Source organism: Palaemon carinicauda, chromosome 20, assembly GCF_036898095.1.
Source record: "Palaemon carinicauda isolate YSFRI2023 chromosome 20, ASM3689809v2, whole genome shotgun sequence".
Lineage (NCBI taxonomy): Eukaryota > Metazoa > Arthropoda > Malacostraca > Decapoda > Palaemonidae > Palaemon > Palaemon carinicauda.
Window position 1 is genome coordinate 3,400,493 of NC_090744.1, and position 25,000 is coordinate 3,425,492.

At 35.0% G+C, this 25,000-nt stretch overlaps 2 protein-coding genes across 2 annotated transcripts in view; both read left to right on the top strand.

The window, feature by feature from the left end:
* LOC137614487 (putative uncharacterized protein DDB_G0292636) overlaps nt 1–9,228 on the top strand; it is a 10,056-nt gene extending 828 nt beyond the window's left edge. Inside the window, exons 2-3 of the mRNA XM_068344289.1 lie at nt 6,343–6,478; nt 8,732–9,228. Of these exons, the coding sequence (XP_068200390.1) occupies nt 6,343–6,478; nt 8,732–9,228 (633 nt within the window). The remainder of the gene's footprint in view (nt 1–6,342; nt 6,479–8,731) is intronic.
* Nucleotides 9,228–25,000, top strand: part of LOC137614488 (uncharacterized) — a 73,209-nt gene continuing 57,436 nt past the window's right edge. The window contains exons 1-13 of the mRNA XM_068344290.1: nt 9,228–9,611; nt 12,310–12,573; nt 12,800–13,975; nt 14,619–15,119; nt 15,569–16,789; nt 17,025–17,138; nt 17,330–17,577; nt 18,740–18,856; nt 21,089–21,247; nt 22,037–22,078; nt 23,530–23,650; nt 23,957–24,070; nt 24,735–24,848. Of these exons, the coding sequence (XP_068200391.1) occupies nt 9,389–9,611; nt 12,310–12,573; nt 12,800–13,975; nt 14,619–15,119; nt 15,569–16,789; nt 17,025–17,138; nt 17,330–17,577; nt 18,740–18,856; nt 21,089–21,247; nt 22,037–22,078; nt 23,530–23,650; nt 23,957–24,070; nt 24,735–24,848 (4,414 nt within the window). The 5' untranslated portion in view covers nt 9,228–9,388. The remainder of the gene's footprint in view (nt 9,612–12,309; nt 12,574–12,799; nt 13,976–14,618; nt 15,120–15,568; nt 16,790–17,024; nt 17,139–17,329; nt 17,578–18,739; nt 18,857–21,088; nt 21,248–22,036; nt 22,079–23,529; nt 23,651–23,956; nt 24,071–24,734; nt 24,849–25,000) is intronic.

The following is a 25,000-nucleotide window of genomic DNA, read 5'->3' on the forward strand; positions in this document are numbered from 1 at the left end:
GTGTTATTAGATAAGCATTCTCCCTGTTCCGAGTGATAATAGTTTCATATTCTTCCATACTTTTAAGTCATACAGCTCCAGATTTTCTTCTATTTGAGTTTTGATAGTTTCAAATGCTTCGCTATTTATAAGTCTTACAGCTCCAGATTTTCTCCTACTTGAGTTTTGATAGTTACAAATGCTTCGCTATTTCTAAGTCTTACAGCTCCAGATTTTCTCCTATTTAAGTTTTAATAGTGTCATATGCTTCCTTATTTCAAATTCTTGCAGTTCCATATTTTCTCCTATTTGAGTTTTGATAGTGTCACATGCTTCCCTACTTCTAAGGCTTACAGCTCCCGATTTTCTTATATCTGAATTTTGATAGTTTCAAATGCTTCCTTACTTCAAATTCTTGCAGCCCTAGATTTTCTCCCATTTGAGGTTTGATAGTGTCACATGCGTCCCTATTTCAAAGTCTTACAGCTCCAAATTTTCTCCTATTTGAGTTTTGATAGTTTCATATGCTTAACTATTTCTAAGTTTTACTGCTCCAATTTTTTCTTATATCTGAGTTTTGATAGTTTCACATAGTTCCTTACTCCTAAGTCTTGTAGCTCCAGATTCTCTTCTTATTTGAGTTTTGATAGTTTCATGTGCTTCCCTACTTCTTAGTCTTACAGCTCCAGTTTTTTTTTTCTTATATCTGAGTTTTGATAGTTTCAAATGCTTCCTTACTTCAAAGTCTTGTAGCTCCAGACTTTCTCCTATTTGAGTTTTGATAGTTTCACATGCTTCCCTTCTGTTAAGTCTTACAGATTTGATTTTCTCTTATTTGAGTTTTGATAGTTTCATATGCTTCCCTACTTAAAGTCTTACAACTCCAGATTTTTTTTTCTTATATCTGAGTTTTGATAGTTTCACGTTTCCCTACTTTTAAGTCTTATAGATCTAGCTTTTCTCCTATTAGCGTTCTCATAGTTCATATGCTTCCTTACTTCCAAGTCTTAAAGCTCCATATTTTCTCCTATTTCGGTTTTTATAGTTTCAGATGATTCCCTACTATCAAGTCTTACAGATCCAAATTTTTTTATATCTGTGTTTTGATAGTGTCACATACTTCCCTACTTTTAAGGCTTACAGCTCCAGATTTTTTCTTATATCTGAGTTTCGATAGTTTCAAATGCTTCCTTACTTAAAATTCTTGCAGCCCCAGATTTTCTCATATTTGAGTTTTGATAGTGTCACATGCTTCCCTATTTCAAAGTCTTACAGCCCCAGATTTTCTCCTATTTGAGTTTTGATAGTTTCACATGCTTCCCTATTTCTAAGTTTTACCGATCCAATTTTTTTTCTTATATCTGAGTTTAGATAGTTTCATATGGTTCCTTACTTCAAAGTCTTGTAGCTCCAGACTTTCTCCTATTTGAGTTTTGATAGTCTCACATGCTTCCCTTCTGTTAAGTCTTACACATCTAGATTTTCTCCTATTTGAGTTTTGATAGTTTCATATGCTTCCCTACATCTAAGTCTTGAAGCTCCAGAATTTCTCTTATTTGAGTTTTGATAGTTTCACATGATTCCCTACTTAAAGTCTTACAACTCCAGATTTTTTCCTATATCTGAGTTTTGATAGTTTCACATGTTTCCCTACTTTTAAGTCTTACAGATCTAGATTTTCTCCTATTGGAGTTCTCATCGTTCATATGCTTCCTTACTTCCAAGTCTTACAGCTCCAGATTTTCTCCTATTTGGGTTTTTATAGTTTCACATGATTCCCTACTATCAAGTCTTACAGATCCAGATTTTTTTATATCTGTGTTTTGATAGTTTCACATGCTTTCCTGCTTCTAAGTCTTATAGCTCTAGATTTTCTCCTATTTGAGTTTTGATAATTTCACATGATTCCCTACTTCTAAGTTTTACGGTCCAGATTTTCTCATATTTGAGTTTTGATAGTTTTACATGATTCCCCACTTCTAAGTCTTATAGCTCGAGATTTTCTCTTATTTGAGTTTTGATAGTTTCACATGATTCCCTACTATTAAATCTTACAGATCCAGATTTTTTCATATCTGTGTTTTGATAGTTTCACATGCTTTCCTACTTTTAAGTCTTATAGCTTCAGATTTTCTTTTATTTGAGTTTTGATAGTCTCACATGCTTCCCTACTTCTAAGTCTTATATATAAGCTCGAGATTTTCTCCTATATAAGTTTTGATAGTTTCATATGCTTCCCTACTTCTAAGTCTTATAGCTCCAGATTTTCTCCTATTTGAGGTTTGACAGTTTCACATGCTTCCCTACTACTAAGTTTTATAGCTCTAGATTTTTTCCTAATTGAGCTTTGATAGTTTCATATGATTTCCTACTATTAAGTCTTACAGATCCAGATTTTTTTCTCATATCTGAGTTTTGATAGTTTCACATGCTTCCCTACTCCTAAGTCTTATAGCTCCAGATTTTCTCCTATTTGAGTGTTGATAGTTTCACATGCTTTCCTATTTCTAAGTCTTATAGCACCAGATTTTCTCCGGTTTGAGCTTTGATAGTTTCATATGATTCCCTGCTTCTAAGTCTTACAGCTCCCGATTTTCTCCTATTTCTTAGCATTATTGTTGATCTTTTAAGTAGTAGATCTCAAAGAGTTGTTGTTGATGGGCACCATAGTGAGTATAGGAATGTAATATCTGGTGGTCCACAGGGTAGGGTCCTTGGCCAATTACTTTTCATTCTATAGACACATGATATGTGGTTTGGCCTAGAAAACAAGCTTGTTGCACATGCAGATGATGCTACTCTCTTTACATCAATTCCATCCCCTGAATATATATCTGGGGTTGCTGAATCCCTTAGTAAAGACTTAGCTAAAATTGGTGCATGGCGCAAATTATGTGATATGAAGTCTAATCTTAACAAAACTCAAATTATGATTGTAAGTAGGTCAAGGACAGTTGCTCCTCAACATCCGTATCTCAGTATTGATAATGTTTCTTTAACTTTGTATGACACTTTTAAAATTTTAGGTGTGATTCTCGACAGCAAATTTACTTTTGAAAAACACATTAGGTCTGTGTCTTCTTCAATTGCACAAACAAATTGGCTTATTGAGAGAAGTCTTTTAAGATTTTCGGTGATCAATCTATTCTGAAGAAGTGTTTTAATTCTTTAATTCTACCTTGTTTTGAGTATTGTTCTCTTGTTTGCTCTTCAGCTGCAGATTCTCATCTTAATTTGTTGGACAGAAACTTATGGTCTATTAAATTTCTTATTCCTGATCTGGATAATAATCTTTGGCGCCGTCGTTCAATTAGTTCATTATGCATGTTGCATAAGATTTTTCATTATTCTGACCATCCTTTACATTCAAATCTTCTTGGACGATTCCATTCTGTTTGTAATACTAGGCAGGCAGTCAATTCTAATAGCCAGGCCTCCTGCATAATGAGGCTCAATACTACACAGTATTCTAGAAGTTTTATTCCAGCTGTGACCAAGTTGTGGAATAATCTTCCTAATCGGGTAGATGAATCAGTAGAACTTCAAAAGTTCAAAGTTGCAGTAAATGTTTTTATGTTGAACAGGCTGACATAAGTCTTTTTATAGTTTATATATGATATATCTGATTTGACGTTGTTACTGTTTTTAGAATGATTTATTGTTAATTTGTTCTCATCATTTATTTATTTCCTTATTTCCTTTCCTCACTAGACTATTTATCCCTGTTGGAGCCCTTGGGCTTATAGCATCTTGTTTTTTCAACGAGGGTTGTAGCTTTGATAATAATAATAATAATAATAATAATAATAATAATAATAATAATATGGTTCCCTACTTCTAATCTTACAGCTCCAGATTTTTTCTTATACTGTTTTGATAGTTTTACATGCTTCTCTACTTCTAAGTCTTACAAATCCATATTTTCTCCTATTTTAGTTTAGATAGTTTCAAATGCTCCCCTACTTTTAAGTCTTACAACTCCAGATTTTTCCTGATTTCTGTTTTTTTATAGTTTCACATTCTTCCCAGCTTTAACAAATAAGGAAGTTGCCGATTATCGTAAATTCCATATGAATTCTAATTTCCTTTATTTCCTTCATTGAAATAATAATAATTCTAATTCAAAGTCTTACAGGCTCCAAATTTCTCCTATTTCTGAGTTTTGATAATTTCACATTCTCTAGTGCCTCTTTATCGTAGATATTCCTCTTTCTTATCACCTCCGCCAAGGAGGTTATATTTTTTAGTTGAATTGTCTATTTATTTATTTATTTGTCTGTGTGTCTGTGGACAGGATTTGCCTGTGTTACTGTGGACAGGATTATGCCAAAAGTTCTCAACGGATTATGACGAAATTTTCACCACAGATCTTAAGTCATGGTCCAATTAATTTTTGGAAAGGATCCGGGTACAGATTCGGATTCTTTCATCTGAATTTGCATTTTTCATAATTTTAAAGATCACATCAAAACAAATTGACGGATTTTGACGAAATTTCCACCACAGATAAACCTTAGGTCATGGGCGATTCAATTAACTATTTTGGAGATGATCCGTTTCCGGATCCAGATTCTAGACCAGGATTTGCATTTTATATTTATTTATTTATTTATTTATCTGTTTGCCTGTGGACAGGATTACGTGAAACTACTCTTCGGATTTGGACGAAATATTCACCACAGATAGATCTTAGGTCATGGACGACTCCATTAACTTTCGGAGATGATCTGGTTCCAGATCCAGATTCTAGATCTGGATTTGCATTTTTTTGTGTCAACGTCATCCTTTGGTGGAGATCAGAAATATCTGATTGCTCTTGGTTTTTCTGTTTTGATTAGAGCATGAGAAAAGTAACACTGAAACGCAATGTCGCTGTTGATGATAAGATCGTAACAGTCCATGAAATATGAAAGATTTTTGAAGTATAGAGATAACGTGGTTCCAAAGAAATAACTTTCAAGTCCGTTTGCAGCGTTTCCATAGTGGTAAAAGTCTCTAATTAACGGTTTGGGCATTGGAAGTTCGAACCCATCTTGCATCTTGAAAAAGTTTTCATTTGCGTTCAGAAATTCATTTTCAATATGAGCTGGATATAGGGGATTTGGACAAACCTACAGGTCTACCTGTTGAGTCATTAGCAGCCATTGCCTGGGCCTCCTTCATTTTAGCTTGGCCGGAGAGGGGGGCCTTGGGCACTGATCATAAGTATATATGGTTGGTTTTAAGGATATAATTGTCCTGTCCCTAGTCTCTGCCATTCATGGGAGACCTTTAGAACTTTTAAGATGGGATGAAGAATTTTTCACAAAACTTGACAGAATCTCATGACTGATCATACAAGCTTACCCCTTTTCAACGAAGCTTACAGTTCCATTTTTGTAATAGGTTTGAAGCCGGCTCTTCAATAGTCTGGCCTATTCTTTAATTTTAACAACTGAACACAAAGCGAAAGATTTTGAAATCCTTTTCTCTTTAGTTAATGAATTCACACTGAGCGTGAGGTCTGTAACAAAATGATAAAGAGAAATATAAAACTGTTAATTTAGGATCAGGTGCTGTAAAAGTTGCGTTACTGATCATGACGCAATTTTGATTTAGTGATAACGACCACAAGTTAAGTTTCGTAATCCTAAACTTTCTGAAGTCTTTGCACTTACAATCAATATAATTTTTCATTGGAAATATAATACAAAATTAGAGTTATATTTATATCAGTCGCCCCTTTCTGCATGGCCTAATTGAGAATTCTGATTCGTCCTTTTCTTTTTAGTTCTCTGAGTACTGTGTGATTGGAATAGTTTTATTGTGTTTATTACTGTATTTATAACGAATATGACAAGTTATTGGAGAGTCAGAATAATTCACTGGTCCACCATGTGCCAGGTGCTCTTTACATTATCAGTGTGTGTGTGTTTCTTTCTTTTTTTTTTTCTTTTTGTAAAATTGGGTTCTTTCATTTTAACGAGAAATGCGTGTTTCCAAAATAAGGTACAGCTTTTAAACTTGAATTTAGAATATCAATGATATATATCTTCTTTTTTGTATAACATTGTGTTTAAAGTTTAATGAATTATTTTCTTTAAACTCACATAGGCTACTTTACTGAAATATTAAGCAATTAACCCATATACCTTACTCAGTAAATCACAATTAGAATAAAAATTTCCTCTTATTTGGAAAAGATAAACCATTAGGTCATTCTGCTTCCAAATTGTAATTTGAATGTGCACAACCAAGTAGGCCTACTTTTATTGTTATGAGGAAAACTTATTTTGCCATTTTGTGACGAAGAGGAAATGATATCCACATCCAAGTAAATGATATTAATACTAATATGCAATATTGTTTTCATTTATAATAAAGGATGACCCAAGAACCCTAATTAGCCCTGGGTGCAAGGAAGCAGGTGGAGAGTGCATCAAAAGAAATAAACTCTCTGAGTGCAAGAAATCATTGGGTCAACTGGACTGCTCATCAAGGAGGGAATGTTGCAAGAAAGGTAAAATCAAGTTTTCGGTGTTCATATAAACCATGTTTTCAATACTGAATAAGCCCCCCAAGTCTCTCTCTCTCTCTCTCTCTCTCTCTCTCTCTCTGGCTCCCTATCAGCAACCACGCTCCTAAAACGAGATTGAATCCCCAAAGGGAATTTACATTATTCAAACAAAGGTTACTGCACATCCAGACCTACACATTTCACGAGGAATTAATATCACCATTACTATCGCAACTACTATGAAAAACGGTGTTTTAAATACTGAATGAGCCCCACCTCTCTCTCTCTCTCTCTCTCTCTCTCTCTCTCTCTCTCTCTCTCTCTCTCTCTCTCTCTCTCTCTCTCTCTCTCTCAAGGCGAGTGAACAAGGGGATAAGAACTATTCGAAAATAGGCTACAAATTGATATAGAAAGAAAGTGTCTACGTTCTACGTGGAATTAAAAAGATTTACTGTTCTGATGATGAATTGACGTATGAAAAATAGCAGATTGAATACTAAAGGAAAAAAGATAAAGATGAACACTATTGTTTTTTGTTTAGAATCTTGCTGCGCGAATTGCATGACTCACACAAATATAGTATATTTAATTAGGCTATCCAGCAAGCAGGATATTTCAATAGCCCGTTTGACTTTTAGGTGGTGGGCCACTTCTGATTTTAGCAAAAGATGAATAGACAAATGAGTAAATAAGAGTATATCATAATCCTTAAATGCAGTGGTGGTCTGTATAAACATATAATAATACATTTTCATAAAAAAATCCTTCTAACCACTTGATGAACATACTAATTTTTTCTATCTATAATATTCCTTTATAAAATACTAAAGTGACTCTTATGAAAATCCAATCTCAATGAAATTACCAATATCTACTGGTTTTGGAAATTTCCCCCTAAAAAAAAAAAAAAGGAAAAAGTTGGGCATGAGCTAATACTACTCACCAAAGACCTCAGATTTGCTATTGAAGTTCATACTTGGTATCACAAAACTAGGGTCATATGAATAGATTGTTTTGCAGTTATAATGATTAAACATTGTGTTACCCACGCACACACACACACACACACACACACACACACATATATATATATATATATATATATATATATATATATATATATATATATATATATATATATATATATATATATATATATATATCTGTGTGTGTGTGTGTGTGTGTGTGTGTGTGTGTGTGTGTGTGTAGTCATTAGTTCGTTTTTCCATAAGAAATTCTTCAATGAAAATTTTTCCTTTTAGTAATGTATTCACTAAGGAATAATATTTACATACAGGAAGAAAATGCCCCGTTCTGATCATTCTTAATCACAATAATTGTAATATTAAATATTTTCTTAATCTCCATTACTTTTATATGAACTTCTTAGTTTATCTCTGCCTGGTATGTTTCTTATAACTGTACTACTTAGCCATACCTACCTAAGAGGTTTGCTAGTTATTTAGTTAAATTTTCATACACTGAGAAATTCTAGAAATAAAACCAGCTGTGTTGATCTTCTGATTCTGAACTGTGTGTCGTTTGGTCTCCTTCTCACTTACATATACCATCTGGGGTTCTTCAGCACTTTCTAAAGTTTAATCTAATTCACAGTGAAGAGTTCCCATTTTTTTCTCAAGGTGAACATCATAAGATATATGAATTATACTCAGCAGAGGTTAGAAAATGGTATCAATAATGGCTGAGGTAGTTATAGTTTATTAGTTAACGTAACGAAGTCCCGTTAAATTGAAGTCTTGGTGTCTGAATTTCTATTTTATTTTCTCAATCAAAGATGATAAAATGATAAATCTTCAAACGAGGCCAACATTCCATCTTCTAAAAGAACTTGAAGTAATACACTGAACATGCAGGATTCTACAAATGTGGTCGCCACATGTGTAGACTCCTGCATTCACTGTATGTCTTTCCTGAATAATTTCATTATAAACAAAATGCATATATAGCAACCTTCCTAATATAACTTTTTTTTTCTTTTTTTTTTGCAAAAGAAAAAGTACAAAAAGGCTTTTTGAAGTGACGCCCTAGAAAGCAGCGAATCCTATTTGGATATCGCCTGAGTATACGAGCGTTAATTCTCATTAATGAATCACTGCTTTACCTAATGTTTTACTTACTTTCCATCACCCCTTATTTTGCAGTGACTTGACAAGCTCACTAATTTGTGTACGTTTTCGGTTTTAATAGAAATTTTGTTTAAAAAGCTTCTAATTGATTATTTTCGATTTCATTCAGGAAAGATCGAGATAACTAAATCTTCCCGTATAAGCTCACCTGAAAAGGACGTGGATAAGAAAGAGAGAAGAAAACTTAAATCAAATGTAAACAATAAAAAGAAAAATGTTGATGAACGAAAGAACAGCCATAGAAAACCAAATGTTAACAAAAAGAAAAAGGAAAAGAAGGAAAAGCCAAAACTTGATAAACGAAAGAACAACCATAGAAAACCAAATGTTAACAAAAAGAAAAAGGAAAAGAAGGAAAAGCCAAAACTTGATAAACGAAAGAACAACCATAGAAAACCAAATGTTGACAAAAAGAAATTGGAAAATAAGGAAAAGCCAAAACTTGATAAACGAAAGAAAAGCCATAGCAAACCAAATATTGACAATACGAAAAAGGAAAATAAGGAAAAGCCAAATGTCGATAAACGAAAGAAAAGCCATAGAAAACCAAATGTTGACAATAAGAAAAAGGAAAATAAGGAAAAGCCAAATGTAATGAAAACGTAAGAAAAGCCATAAAAAGAAAAATGTTGCTACTCATAAAGACAGCAATAAAAAGAAAAATGGCGATACAAGTAAGAAAAGCAATGAAAAACATGTTGATAAGCGCAAGAAAAACGATAAAATACAAAACTTTGATGATCATAAGAAAAATTCAGAAGAGCTCATGAAAGATAAGACCAAACTGGACAAAAGTATAAAAAAAGGAAATGCAAATGAAGATAGAGAAAAGACTCTTTTAAGTGCGAAGGGAAAACCTTCAAATCGTGCTAAAGGCAAATGTAAAAAAATAAAGAAATGTACCAAGGTCGGGGGGAAATGCAAGACAAAGTGTAAGACGAAAATCATTGAAAATGTTTGCAAAGGACAATGCTCGTGCTGTTTAAGTCGTAAGTAGGATTTTATATATTTTATTATGTATGTATGTGTGTATATATAATCAAATTAATAAGTGCATACACATTGATTAAACCTTTCATGCCAAAGTAAGAGGTATCTTGAAGTTTTTATCCTTTTCAATCCTTGATTTTCATTCTATTGACTGCCTGTTAATCCATTTAGAAAGCATTTTGTAATGAAAGCAATATTAAAAAAAAGAATTAAATTTTTGTTAATGTCCGGATTTGGGAAATAAAATACTTAGGACATTTCTGCTTCCCAGCTGGTTCCCATTTTTATATGGGGTTGCCGTTGCGGATGAGCAGTTTCCATCTTTTTCTATTCTGCGCTTCTGCCTCATCAATCCCCTTCTCCTGTAAGTCTTCTCTGACACAGTCCCTCCATCTCTTTCTTGGTCTCCCTCTTCTTCTTCTTCCATGAACCTCCATCTCCATGGTATGTCTCCCAACGTGGTCCTCATCTCTCCTCATCAGGTGTCCATACCGTCTCAGCCTCCCTCCCTGCACTTTCTTTGATATTTCCGCCACCTTTGTCGACCCCCCTATGTAGTCATTTTTTATCCGATCCTCTCTTGTCACCCCAGACATCCACCTAGGCATTCTCATTTCTGCCACATCCATCTTCTTCTCCTCTGTCTTCTTCATGCTTGCTGTTTCCGTTCCATACAGCATTGCTGTTCTTACCACTGTCTTATGAAATTTTCCTTTTAACCTCAGTGGTATTCTTTTGTCCCAAAGAACTCCCAAGGCTGCTCTCCAGTTGTTCCAGCCTGCCTGTACCCGATGTTTAACTTCATCTTCCATACCTCCTCCAGTGTTAACAAAGGATCCCTAATACTTAAACTTATCAACTCTCTTTATCTGTTCTCCTCTAAGATGAATACTTTCTCTATCATCCACCTCACTGATGGTACACATATACTCTTTCTTAGATCTACTTATTCTAATTCCTCTGTCCTCCAGTACTTGCCTCCTGCTTTCCAATTTCATTTCCAGATCTTCCCTGCTCTCTGCACACAAAACAATTTCATCTGCATAATATGTTCCATGGTACTGCCTCCCTTGCCTCTTCTATTAAAACGTCCATTACTATGTTGAAGATAAATGAGCTCAGAGCTGACCCTTGGTGTAATCCTACTCTCACCTCAAAACCCTCTATCTCCCCAGCACTGCTCCTCACTCTAGTAAATACATTACGGTACATCTCTTGTATCAGTCAAACGTACTTTTCTGGTACCCTGCTCTCCCTCAGACTCATCCATACCTCTTGTCTCGGGACTCGGTCATAAGCCTTTTCAAGGTCAATGGATACCACATGCAGGTCTCTTTGCTTTTCCCGGAATTTCTCCATTAGTTGCCTCAGACAAAATACACCACCTGTTGTTCCCCTCCCCTTCAAGAATCCCATCTGCTCTTTACCTATTTCTACTTCTTCTCTTAGTCTGGCATCTATCATCCTTTCCAGTAATTTCAAAGTGTGGAACATCAATTTAATACATCTGTACTTCCCAAACTCTTGGACATCCCCTTTCCCTTTGAAGATTGGGATCAATATACTCCCGCGCCACTCATTTGGTATCTTTTCCTGCTCAAAAATCTTTATCATGAGGTCGTACAGTATATCCACTCCTTCATCTCCTAAGGCTTTCCATGCCTCCACAGGAATCATGTCCGGTCCAGTTGCCTTCCCATTCTTCATCTTCCTCAGTGCATTTATCACCTCTTGCCTAGAGAAACTTATTACCATGCCAAAATTCACCAGTCCATCCTCTCTTAATAATCTATCATTTTCTTCATTTAACAGCTGATCAAAATATTCTTTCTATCTCTTTACAATGTCTTCCTCCTTTCTAGGTACTACACCATCTTGATCTTTTATTTGTTTGATGTGTGTAATATCTTTGGTGCTCTTATTTCTAGTCTTCGATAGCTTGATCATCTTGTTTAATCCTTCCTTTGTCCCCAGCTCATTATACACATCATCATATGCCTTAGCTTTAGCTTGGGCTACTACCTTCTTCACCACCTTGTTTTTCACTTTGAACCTCTCTCTGTCTTCCCCTGACTGTGACTCTTCCCATCTCTTCTTTGCTTCCTTCTTATCTTTCACAACTTTCTCAATTTCTTCACTCCACCACCAACTCTCCTTTTCTTCCCATATAATACCAGATGTCTCTCCTAGCAGCTCCTTTCCATTACTGCTGCATTTCGTGTCCACCATTCTTGAACATCTTCAATTTCTCTATCAATATCCTCCAAAACCCTTCTCTTAAACTATCTCATCTTATCTCCTTCTCTCACTAGTTTGTACCATTTAATTTTCCCTATCCCTTAGGACATTAACTGAATTTAAATACTGAACACGAAATATGGCTGTACTTTCCCCCTACCATGTCCCAATTTTGTTGTTTTATCAATTTAGATAATTATTCAAAAGCCTGAAACATTTCACCTGATTTGCATAAAATAATCACACCTAATTTTGGAATAGCGTAAAACACTTGTAAGGAAAGTCTCATGTAAAGATAGATTCCTATGAACTCTTAGATCTTAGAAAGATGGCTTTATAAACAATGACTAATTCATATTTATATTTTGAGAATAGTCGTAATTCAGATATGGATCTGCTCCTGCCCCTACAAACACCCAGACTCCCTGCTTTCTAACGCATCTATAACTTGATTCTCAGGATGCGCTCTAAAGCCCAAGAAGAAATGTGACAAATACAAAGGCATATGTAAAAGGAAATGCCAGCCCAAAGAGAGGATCATTAACAAAGGTTGCAAAGGTAAGAAATGCCAATGCTGTGCCAAAGCTTGCAAGATTCAGAGCTCTTGTGCCAATGCTGGTGGGCATTGCTCCGATGGCAAGAAATCCTGTGAGACAAAGATAGTTGACCCAAAAGGATGCAAAGGGAAAAAATGCGTCTGTTGTCTCCCAGACATCGATGAAGGTAATGTATATTAAGGGTTCCATGTTTCAAAGAACGTAGAATCAATAACACCCTTTAATTCAAAGTGTAAGATAGCCTATCAGATAAAGAAATGACAGTTCCAAATCTTTTAGATCTATTTTTTTTAAATAGTTAAACCCATGAAATTCCATTAATTACGACCTTTATAAATTAATTGTTTCATACATTATAAATGATTATATCGATCCATTCTTCTTTTTTCCAGTTGACCCTTCCTCCACATCTCCAAATGTACCAGTCAGTACTACTGGTTCCATTGTAACCAAGACCACTGGTTCATCTAAGACGACCACCTCTAAATCTGGTATAACATACTCTAATGGTTCCATTGCAACCAAGACCACTGGTTCATATGAGACGACCCCCTCTAAATCTGGTATAACAGATTCTAATGGTTCCATTGTAACCAAGACCACCGGATCATCTGAGACGACTCCCTCTAAATCTGGTATAACAGATTCTAATGGTTCCATTGTAACCAAGACCACCGGATCATCTGAGACGACCCCCTCTAAATCTGGTATAACAGATTCTAATGGTTCCATTGTAACCAAGACCACCGGATCCTCTGAGACGACCCCCTCTAAATCTGGTATAACAGATTCTAATGGTTCCATTGTAACCAAGACCACCGGATCCTCTGAGACGACCACCTCTAAATCTGGTATAACAGATTCTAATGGTTCCATTGTAACCAAGACCACCGGATCCTCTGAGACGACCCCCTCTAAATCTGGTATAACAGATTCTAATGGTTCCATTGTAACCAAGACCACCGGATCATCTGAGACGACCCCCTCTAAATCTGGTATAACAGATTCTAATGGTTCCATTGTAACCAAGACCACCGGATCATCTGAGACGACCCCCTCTAAATCTGGTATAACAGATTCTAATGGTTCCATTGTAACCAAGACCACCGGATCATCTGAGACGACCCCCTCTAAATCTGGTATAACAGATTCTAATGGTTCCATTGTAACCAAGACCACCGGATCATCTGAGACGACCCCCTCTAAATCTGGTATAACAGATTCTAATGGTTCCATTGTAACCAAGACCACCGGTTCATCTGAGACGACCCCCTCTCAATCTGGTATAACAGATCCTTATGGTTCCATTGTAACCAAGACCACCGGTTCATCTGAGACGACCCCCTCTCAATCTGGTATAACAGATCCTAATAGTTCGGTTGTGACTAAAGCTACTAGCGCTGCCACTGAAGACCATAAGGTGACTGTGACTGATGGTCCTTTAGACACAACAAAATCCCCTGTGACAAGTTCTTACACAGATGACTCAAGCCAGCCAGGCACATACTCTGATGATCCAGGGAATCAAGGATCAAAGAAGCCAGAATTAACAACTAAATCTCCAACAGGCAAGTTTAGTAGAGATCTTAAAAGGTTTTTATCGATGAAACAACTAAAGAAAACTTGAGCACTCACTGATAAACAAAAAAATATAGAGTTAATTTTATCTATGGTTATAATAATAATTCTATTTTTGAAAAGAATTACGATAAATTGGCATGATACTTTTTACAGTCACAGTCCAACATGCTCTGTGTGTAAAAGCTTATTGCTGATCAAATTCAGACTACCAATATTTCTCTTATTTCCTTGCCATGAGCAAAGTTCCATTATAGCGACGAATTTTCATTTTCATATTTAACTTGAACAATAAGTCATCTTCCTGTATATTTTTTTTCGTATTGCTATGGCCCTTTTAGTATTCAGAACACAGTTATTGTGAAATAATAGAATGGAAAAATAACATTGTTATCCAGCTATAATATCTGTAAAAATAATGATGATAACAACAAGACCTATCATAATAATGAAGGAAAGTAGGAAATGACAATAACAATAATGATAACCGTAATAATATTCTCTCTCTCTCTCTCTCTCTCTCTCTCTCTCTCTCTCTCTCTCTCTCTCTCTCTCTCTCTCTCTCTCTCTCTCTCTCTCTCTCTCTCTTAAATTTGGCAAATTTCTCTAATGTGTAATCCTTTCTAACTTCAGTTCCCCCAGAAAACTGCAAGCTGGAGCTGCTAAGGATAATGCCAAATGTAACTAACAATCTGATTGAAAGTCGAAACAGTTTCATAGCATTAAACGAAGAATTGGAAGATATGCAAACTAAAAATGCAAGTTTACCTAACAGCTTTACCAACACCATAATGGACACTGTAGATGAGTACAGAGATCTAACAGGGTACTTGAATTCCCTTGTTAAATCAATAAATGAAGCAATTGGCAATGAAACGGCACATGACAACAGGGTTTGTCCCGTTGAGAATATTACCAGTGCAAACAGTAAATTGGAAAAGATAAAAAATGATCTTAACAAGATGCTGGGATATTTTGATCTCCAAGACAGAAACAGCATTAGAAGTTCAGTTAGAAAATTGCCCCCAACATCAGAAATCATCGTGGTAATAATAATAGTCATCAGCGAGATACAGACGACTGTGTATATATATGTAATATTAGTAATAAAATTCGGAACAACGCCTCAAGTAGGTTAGTAGACTTTACTAAATAGTTATTCTAATTTCTAATTTCTAATTTTCTCTTCATTTCTTATACTAAAAGAGAAACAAAGATGTCCCAATGTATGTTATGAATAAAAGAATTTTTATTGCAAAGATAAAAAATAATGAGTACTGCACTGTAGTACTGTAGTTTTGAGAAATCCTCCTTATGTTCAATATGACTGACCATAAAATAAACCTTTAGCCATCAAATATCAAGGATGAAGCTATGTGTAGAAAAATATCAATGGTTGATATCAAATTATCATTAGTTATTGCTTTCAAAATCCTAATATTCATTCCTTACCTAGATTATAACTTTAAAAAGCATATGTAGAATTAAACACAGAATAGTCTTATTTAGGTAAGAAAAAGACTATTTCTTCATACCATGAAAATAAGCTATATCATATTTAATAAATGGCTCGTCTATTTCAGACACTGACAGTGATGGAACACCTGATATGTTGGACAATTGCCCTTATATACCAAATGCTGGTCAGCTTGATTCTGATAATGATACTATAGGAGACGCTTGTGACAATTGTCCACAAGTGAGCAATATAGCTCAAACAGACTCTGACATGGATGGCATTGGTAATACTTGTGACAATTGTCCCTCGGATAGCAATGCTAACCAGAGAAACTCTGATAGTGATAACTTCGGTGATGAATGTGACAATTGTCCATTGATTGCCAATTCTGATCAGAGGGATTCTGATGGTGATGCTGTTGGAGATGTTTGTGACAACTGCATCAACAAAAATAACACAGATCAGGTAGATGGGGATCTTGATGGTGTAGGAGATGTATGTGATAACTGTGTTGAGGTTTCCAACTCCAATCAAAATGATACTGATGTGGATCTGGTTGGAGATGATTGTGACAATTGTATAAACACAGCCAACTTAGATCAGGGAGATTCAGATAATGACCAAGTTGGAGATTTATGTGACAACTGCATTTCTATAAGCAATGTAGACCAAAAGGATACTGATGGTGATGCTGTTGGAGATGTTTGTGACAACTGCATTTCTGTAAGCAATGTAGACCAAAGGGATACTGATGGTGATGCTGTTGGAGATGTTTGTGACAACTGCATTTCTATAAGGAATGTAGACCAAAGGGATACTGATGGTGATGGCATCGGGGATGTTTGTGATAACTGTCCAAACAAAATAAATGATTCCCAAGAGGATGCTGACGGAGACACAGTTGGCGATAAGTGTGATAACTGTCCATTTATAAAGAATTCTCTTCAATTGGACTCAGACAATGACACAGTGGGTGATGACTGTGATACTTGCCCTAGTGTATATAATCCTCTTCAGGTAGATACTGACGCAGATGGTCTTGATGATGCTTGTGATAATTGTCCTTTCGTGGTGAATATCCATCAATCAGATGCAGACAATGATGGTATCGGGGATGAGTGCGACAACTGCCCCAATATGACCAACGCAAATCAAACTGACTCTGACGGAGATGGTTTTGGGGACATATGCGATAACTGTCCTAGTAAAAGCAATCCCAACCAATCTGATCTTGATGGAGATGGAATTGGTGATGCGTGTGATAACTGCCCGACAATGAAAAATGTTGGTCCAGAGGATGAAGATCAGGATGGCATTGGAGATGTCTGTGATGAAGTTAGATTTGGTGCGTAGATCGTTATTTTTATTCATTACAAAAAGTCCTTAAAATAGTCCAACTTGCGTTTAATAGAAGTGGTATATATAGAATACTTAGTCTGCCTACATAATTTTTTAGTTATTGTTCACTTCTTTGAGTAGAATGCTAAGTGTAACCTAACTGAATTTTTATAACTTATATAGATTAAAGACAAACTGTCAGCAATAGTGTGGTATTTTTATACATAAGATTTTATTTTCAGGCTGTGTGTACCATGACAAAGAATTTCTACCTAACAGCGTAGTAAACGAATTTTGTGCACAATTTAAATGTTCCCAAGGAAAACTTGTACCAACAGGTCTTCTTACGGGAATATGTAAGCATTCTAGTTTGGTTTATATTGTTTTTGGTTAAAGCAGAAAGGAACCTGATCTACTTAAGTGATAAAAAAATTTGGATACACACTTAATAATATAATAGCTCTATTTCTTTGAGAGGAAATAGATTCTTATCTTGAATGATAGCTAACCATTTACCAGTGAATTCTAATGAAACATCATCCAACAGGTGGTACAGTACGAATTTTCAATGACCCCCATATATCAACATTAGATGGACATTATTATGACTGGCATGGCCGCTGCAACTACACCGTTGTTCAGAACGGCACTAGCGAACAACCTACTTATGGAGTGTTCACAGAGTTTATAGATTGTTCGAATGAGTATGATGGTGGTCCATCTTGCGTCGGTGGAACTGTATTTAGAGATTCTTCTGAGAAATACATTACATTTAAAGGGAGAGATGTAGATCAGGTGAGTTTCACCCATGAGATTTGATAGTTTATGAAAATGTCTTTCCAGCAAAGTATACGATCCATTTTTTTTTTTCAGATAATAGTCCCTTTATCTCTTTTTATATCTGTTTACAGACCCTTCAGGAACCAAATATAATTCAGGGGTAATACTTAAAAGTTTATGCTATTTCAACAATATTTTATTAATCCTTTCTTCTCTCTTTGAGGGTTAAAAAATACTAGATTGTCAGGATAAAAGTAGATTAAATTATTACAGAACACCCCTGATGCCATGGCCATGACAAATCTGGATCTACTCACAATTAACTTAAAACAAAACCGTTAGAACAGAGATGGCTAGAAAATCAAACTTTTTTTGCAAAAATTACCAACTTCTCAATCCAAACAAATCTTTTATTTAAAAAAAGGCTTGTATAGCTTACATAGATCATAAACAACTTAATAAAACTACTGGTAACAGATGGATGAGTTCTTGCCTACAAAGTGGTCTTCTCAAAACTTATCCAGAAGATCCTAGCACATCCAAATGTTCTATAAATTAAAGTTCTGCACACATTCAATTTACCGTAATAACCAAAAAATAAATTGCCTTAGAAATTGAAAATTACTAGGAGTAGCTTACACCTATTAAGGCCTTGTAGTTTTGAAAATGTCAACATTAAAAGATAATGAAATGCAAAAGGAACAAATTCAATTGCCATGGCCTCAAAATCCAAATTTCGGGGCGAGAATTGCCACCCTTTAAGATCTTTTTGCATTCATAGAATAGAAGGATTGGGCGTGAAAGAACCTAATCTTTATTTTTAAAAGTGTATTTCTATTTGAACTGGTATTTTCTAATCGCTTAATTTCTACTTTTAGTGTCACAGACTTTTGCAAAACTGCTTTCATAATTATTTTTGTCCATGTCAATGTTAATACAGTATAACCTTGAATTACAGTATATCATCATGTCAGTTTTTCTATATAGATATATGGTAACTAGATATTTAGATCCTCTCTTGAAGTTTTATAATCTCTTTATCCAAGTTCCTAATATCATTGAAAAGACAAATAGATACCAAACAAACAAACCTGAAATTAATGCTTTGATCTAAAATCTTATTTCGAAGCTAACATCTCAGATTTTGTCTGCTCTCTTTCCAATGTTTTCCAAGTAGTTTTTGGTTAACGAGCTTCCCGTAGTAGCAGCTGCAGGCTTTTATGATGCAAAGAGTGGCCTGATTGCGTGGCCGATAACTGGAGGAATAAGGGCGATGGGATCGTCAGGGCTTATGGTAAGTTAGTTAAAACGTAAGACTTATTTTCTATGATCTACTTACAGACAATGAGTACAGTATATTTAACTTTGGAAGATCAGTATATTTTGCTCCCTCTCTCTCTCTCTCTCTCTCTCTCTCTCTCTCTCTCTCTCTCTCTCTCTCTCTCTCTTTTTACAATCATACACACACAAACACACACATACATACACACACACACACACACACACACACATATATATATATATATATATATATATATATATATATATATATATATATATATATATATATATGTATATATATCCCTTTCTGAGTGGGGACCTATTAACATGGGGAATGAGTTTCTGTATCACCATGAGGAGCAAAGCAAAGCTATACTAGTCAGCGCTACCCATACTGGATTGGTTTGCTTGGAGCGATCAGACAAAAGTCTCCTACCATCACCAATTCACCCTTGGCCAGCGTGATGATGAAAACTGGCCAAACCCCAGACATGAATTGATATGTGTAAAGCTTTTGTCCTGCAGTGGACTAGATATGGCTGCATTTGATGGTATACACACACACACACACACACACACACACACACACACACACATATATATATATATATATATATATATATATATATATATATATATATATATACATATATATATATATATATATATATATGTATATATATATATATATATATATATATATATATATATATATATATATATATATATTGTTAGATAACTTAAAAACCAAGTAAGATAACCAGAAGTTATAAACGCAAGGGTTCCAAGTGGGAAATCAGCTTAGTGATGAAAAAAATAAGGAAACAAATAGAATAGTGTGCCTGGGTGTACCTTCAAGTACGAGAACTCTAACCCAAGATAGTGGAAGATCATGGTACAGAGACTATGGCACTACCCAAGATTAAGAACAACTATTTGATTTTGGAGTGTTCTCCTAGAAGAGCTGCTTACCATAGCTAAGGAGTCTCTTCTACCATTATCAAGTGGAAATTAGCCATTGAACAATTAAAGTGTGGTATTAACCCCTTTAGTGAAGAAGAAATTTCCGGATATCTTGGTGTTGTCAGGTGTAATGAGAAAAGATTGACTGATTGATTGATTGATTTGAGGTTTTCTGGCATCCTGACAGCTAAGGTCATTGACGCCAATATGAGGAAAGAGAGTAATGTATAAAGAATACGCTAAATTATTTGGAGTGTGTTTAGACATGGGAAAAATGAGCCTCTACCAGAGAGTGATCGAATATAGTACTATCTAGCTAGTCAAACGACCCAATAATTCTCTAGCGGTAACATCGCATTGGGTGGTTGGTGTGTTAGTCAACCTACTATATATATATATATATATATATATATATATATATATATATATATATATATATATATATATATATATATATATATATATATATATATATGCATATATATATATATATATATATATATATATATATATATATATATATATACAGAGAGAGAGAGAGAGAGAGAGAGAGAGAGAGAGAGAGAGAGAGAGAGAGAGAGAGAGATTTTACAATACAAAAATTAGCTATTCCACTTAAAGGTTTAAAGACCGCTCATGAATGGCAGAGGCAAGGGACAGTGACATTGCCCTAGCAAGCAGGACAGTGCCAAAGAGACTGACCATATTTATATATGATCAGTGCCAAAGCCCCCTCTCCACCCAAGCTAGGACTAGGGAGGGCCAGGCAATGGCTGCTGATGACTCAGCAGGTAGACCTATAGGCCCCCCAAACCCTGCATCTTTAGCTCATCCTTTTGCTAGTATGAGCCTCTATTATTGTAAAATTTACTGCATAATCCTAACAATATTTCATTAATGTGCATTGCCTTTTAATTCATGATGAAATCATCGAAATATTCCTAGTTTTTCTTAATAAAGGTGTACCTATGATAAAGAGTAACTTCAAGCCCCTGTTTGACTTATGATAGAAAATAACTTCAAGGTCCTGTTTGACTTTTGATAAAAAAAAGCTTCAAGCTCCTGTTTGACTTATGATAAAAAATAACTTCAAGCTCCTGTTTGACTTATGATAAAAAATAACTTCAAGTTCCTGCTTGACCTATGATAAAAAATAACTTCAAGCTCCTGTTTGACCTATGATAAAAAATAACTTCAAGCTCCTGTTTGACCTATGATCAAAAATAACTTCAAGCTCCTGTTTGACTTATGATAAAAAATAACTTCTAGCTCCTGTTTACAGGTGGAGCACAGGTCATACGCCCTGTATGTGCACGTTCCCTATGTCCAAAGGACGCACGTCTATGGTCTGGCAGGGTACTTTGATGGCCATAGTGACAACGACTTGGTGAGCCGAGACGGGAGTCAGGCCAGCCTCGAAGTCTTTGCGAATTCTTGGAAGGTAAGGGAACGTAAAAGAATGAAATTCCGTATCTTATGATTTAAACAACCCATGATTATTTGGGGGGTAGACTTACATATTTTCTTTTACCTATTTAAGTTTACATTTTACATTCTTTGTGTATTGTGGTGATGAAGTGTGGGACAGAGGTAGACAAAGAAGAAGAAGATTTTTTGTGTATTGTATTCTTCCCATACGGCTGAGTTGTTAATTGCAGTTTTCTCATCTTGCATTTTGTATCTATCATCTATCAAAGCAACATAATATTAGCTTATTATTCTTATACTTATTTTTTATAAGTATTTAGTGATAAACTAGCATGCCATTGCTTGGTCTATTTTTAGAATTCTTTTAATCCTTTTTCTTGCGATGGGGTAAAAAAAATAGCTGAACTATACATCACGAGACATATCAGACGAGAGGATAAATAAAGTAAATACTAATAAATATAGTCAATTTTATATTGAAGCAAAATTCTAGTTCAATTTTGATTTCATACTTATAATAATAATACCCAACGAGGTTCTAAACTCTATTAGGTATTTGGAATTTTTCAGTTGCTTCTGTTAAATTGAGAAAACTTAGCTCCACGTCTTTTCTTTATAAAGGAATAACTGATATCTACTAATTCACTATATTACGGAGCCCCCCAAATAATATTTTATACGTACTGCTTTGTTAATCCTGTTTTCTCTTTTGAACATAAAACTCTCTCAATCCTCTTATATTTCTACCACGATTCTTTTATACGATTCAACTTTAAAAGTATTTTTTTTTCCTTCTATTAAGGCACCAAACCATGGTAACCAAACGTGCGGGAATCCTCAGAAGGTAAGCAATGTGTTTTTCTTCTAGTGTTTCAAAGTTCAATCGTTTATAGCTTTATATTTAGCTTTACACACACAACACACACACATACTATATATATATATATATATATATATATATATATATATATATATATATATATATATATATATATATATATTTAATTAAACTGCTATTTTTGTTTTTATAGTAATTTATCAGCGAACTTCATAGAAACATATTTCGCTGATGAGGGATTTTGTATAATTCAGAAGATCGTTGTCTGGGCATTTAATCATCTCATGAATTCTCGTTAATAATGTTTAAGCAAGGGAAGGAAAATAGAAAGAAATATAAAAGGCTGATTACCTATCAATGAATGCCGGAAAAGCTTTAATCTTCAATCAATTTATTCTTAAAGAAATCATCATTCCGTTTAATAATTAATCCTACCAAGGGTCACATCCAGAAAAAAAAAAAAAAAAAAAAAACAATGGTCACTGCCATATGCATACTAGAAATGATAACTCGAGAATGATTCCCTTTTCATCAGCATGTCCTCCTACGCCTATTGACGCAAAGGGTCCCTGTCAGAATTTGTCAGTCGTCTCAATCTTAAGCTTTTAAATCAATAATTCTCCATTCATCACCTCCTACTTCACGCATAATAGTTGTCAGCCATGTAGGCCTGGGTTTTCCAATTCTTCTAGTGCCTTGTGAAGCCCTGTTGAAAGTTTGGTGGACTAATCTCTCTTGGGAAGTGCGAAGAGCATGCCCAAACCATCTCCATTTGCTCCTCACCATAATCTCATCCACATATGGCACTTGACTAATCTCTCTTATAATTTCATTTTTAATCCTTACCTTGCCATTTAACTCCCAATATTCTTCTGAGGGCTTTGTTCTCAAATCTACAAAATCTATTATTTTCCCACCATACTTTCAAACATAACTGTTTCATAACAAGCTTCTGTTATTCATCATACTCTCTGACTTAACATCCTACTATAAACCTTGCTTAGTATTCAGAGTAAAGTTATACCCATAAAGTTCTTATAGCTTCCAATATCACTTTTACCTGTGTGTTTCAATCCTTCTTACAGTACTGATAATCTCCTTTAAATTTAAGCAAGGGAATTTCCTTTTCTGTCAAGTTTTCCTTCGGAACATTTCCTTTATTCGCCATCCAGATATACCTTATAAAGCCTTGATATATTACTTAAAAGGTAGGCTTAGTTTGTTTATATGATATTTTGCTCTTTCGTGACCCATTCTATTGTCTGAGTAAAAGGCAAAAAGTATACTTATACTATTTTTTTTTACTTATAATTTCTTCTTTTACTGATTTCCTGATATTTTAGACTTATTCTTCAGAAAGTGAGTTAACCCAATATAAATTTATTTACAATCACTGTAGATTCACAGATTCATCGGTTTAATTTGCTGCTTAATCAAATGTCTCGACTCTATGACAGGTTATTGATCTTTGTCAAGGAAGATCAGCACCGGAGATTGCAGGAAACAGAACAATATGCTTATATGAACTAGACAGCTTTAAGGCTCAATTAGAGGAAAGGGAATTTCTGTCACGCCTAGGTGAGTTTGTTCGCTTGTGCTTTTTATGATTGGACTGTATTAGGTTGCTCTAGTTAAGAACTTGATTATTAACAGTTTTACTTTTCTAGATTACCATTGCTGAGAACTCAATTATACAATGAGGTTACCTCTCACTATTTGGAAATACAAATTGATTGAATGCAAAGGTAAATAGATCGATAAATCTCTTGGGGTCTGCTTATGCTTAGAATTAAGAGGAAATATGCAAAATAGTAACCTGTTCATCTTTACAAAAAACGTAATGGAACATAAATGAATTTGGCATTTTTGTCTCCTTATTGACAGATGCATGTGTGCAAGATCTATGTGCTTGCAAATCTGGGAAAACAGATGAGTGTTTGAAAACGGTTATCGATTCTGCAACTGACAGTTTGGAAGACCAGAAAAATACAATACCAGGTAACTTATTGATCCACATAAACACATCCTTGCGGATATTAGAGTTGCTATAATGGCAAAAAAAAGGTACGAGCAGCTTCGTTCGGCTGTTCTAATATGCCATCTAGAGAGCAAGGTCAAACTTAGCGCTCAGTGTATAGTAAATCATGTCTTCACCAGAGAGTCAGAGTAATGTAGTTCTCTTTGGATATGAACGCAAAAATGCAAATGTGTTAGAGTATCAGCTCGTCCGCCAAAGTTTTTTAAATATTAGCTATTGTATAGTTTTATAATGTTATCCTTTCTTATATTGAATGGATTCCTTTCAAATGTTCTTATCAAGTTACTGTAGGTGTTCAACGTGTTCATTTCAAAGTGTCCCGTTTCCACAGTGAATATGCTCATAGTTCTTATACAAGTTATTTCTTGCCTCTGTCGGGCAATCAGTTCCAGAGGTCCACACTAGTTCCCTTTAATCTTTCAACACTACCAACCTTAGGTCATTCTCAGACATAAGAAGGTTTTAATCACAAATACTGACCCAATCGTCTTAAACCCTAGTCTGTTAAGATCTCTCTTCCAGAAATACACAGTAAAATAGCTTTCTTTTATGAGACCACTAGTTTTGCACAGTCATATTGCTTGTCAGGACAAATTTAAAAAAAATGGCATCTACCCCTTGCAGTTTGCACCTTCCAAGGCAAAGGTTATCGCCAAGACGAAATTACCAACGATTTCTGCGCTCAATTCAGATGCCACGAAGGAAGACTGGTCCCAACAGGAAGTATTTCTGGACTATGTAAGTACGACAGTGTTACTGATAATTCTATCTGTGAGCCGAAAAAAACTTGAATGAATATAGTCATGTAATCAGGCTGACATGAAAACAAGTAAGAGAGAGAGAGAGAGAGAGAGAGAGAGAGAGAGAGAGAGAGAGAGAGAGAGAGAGAG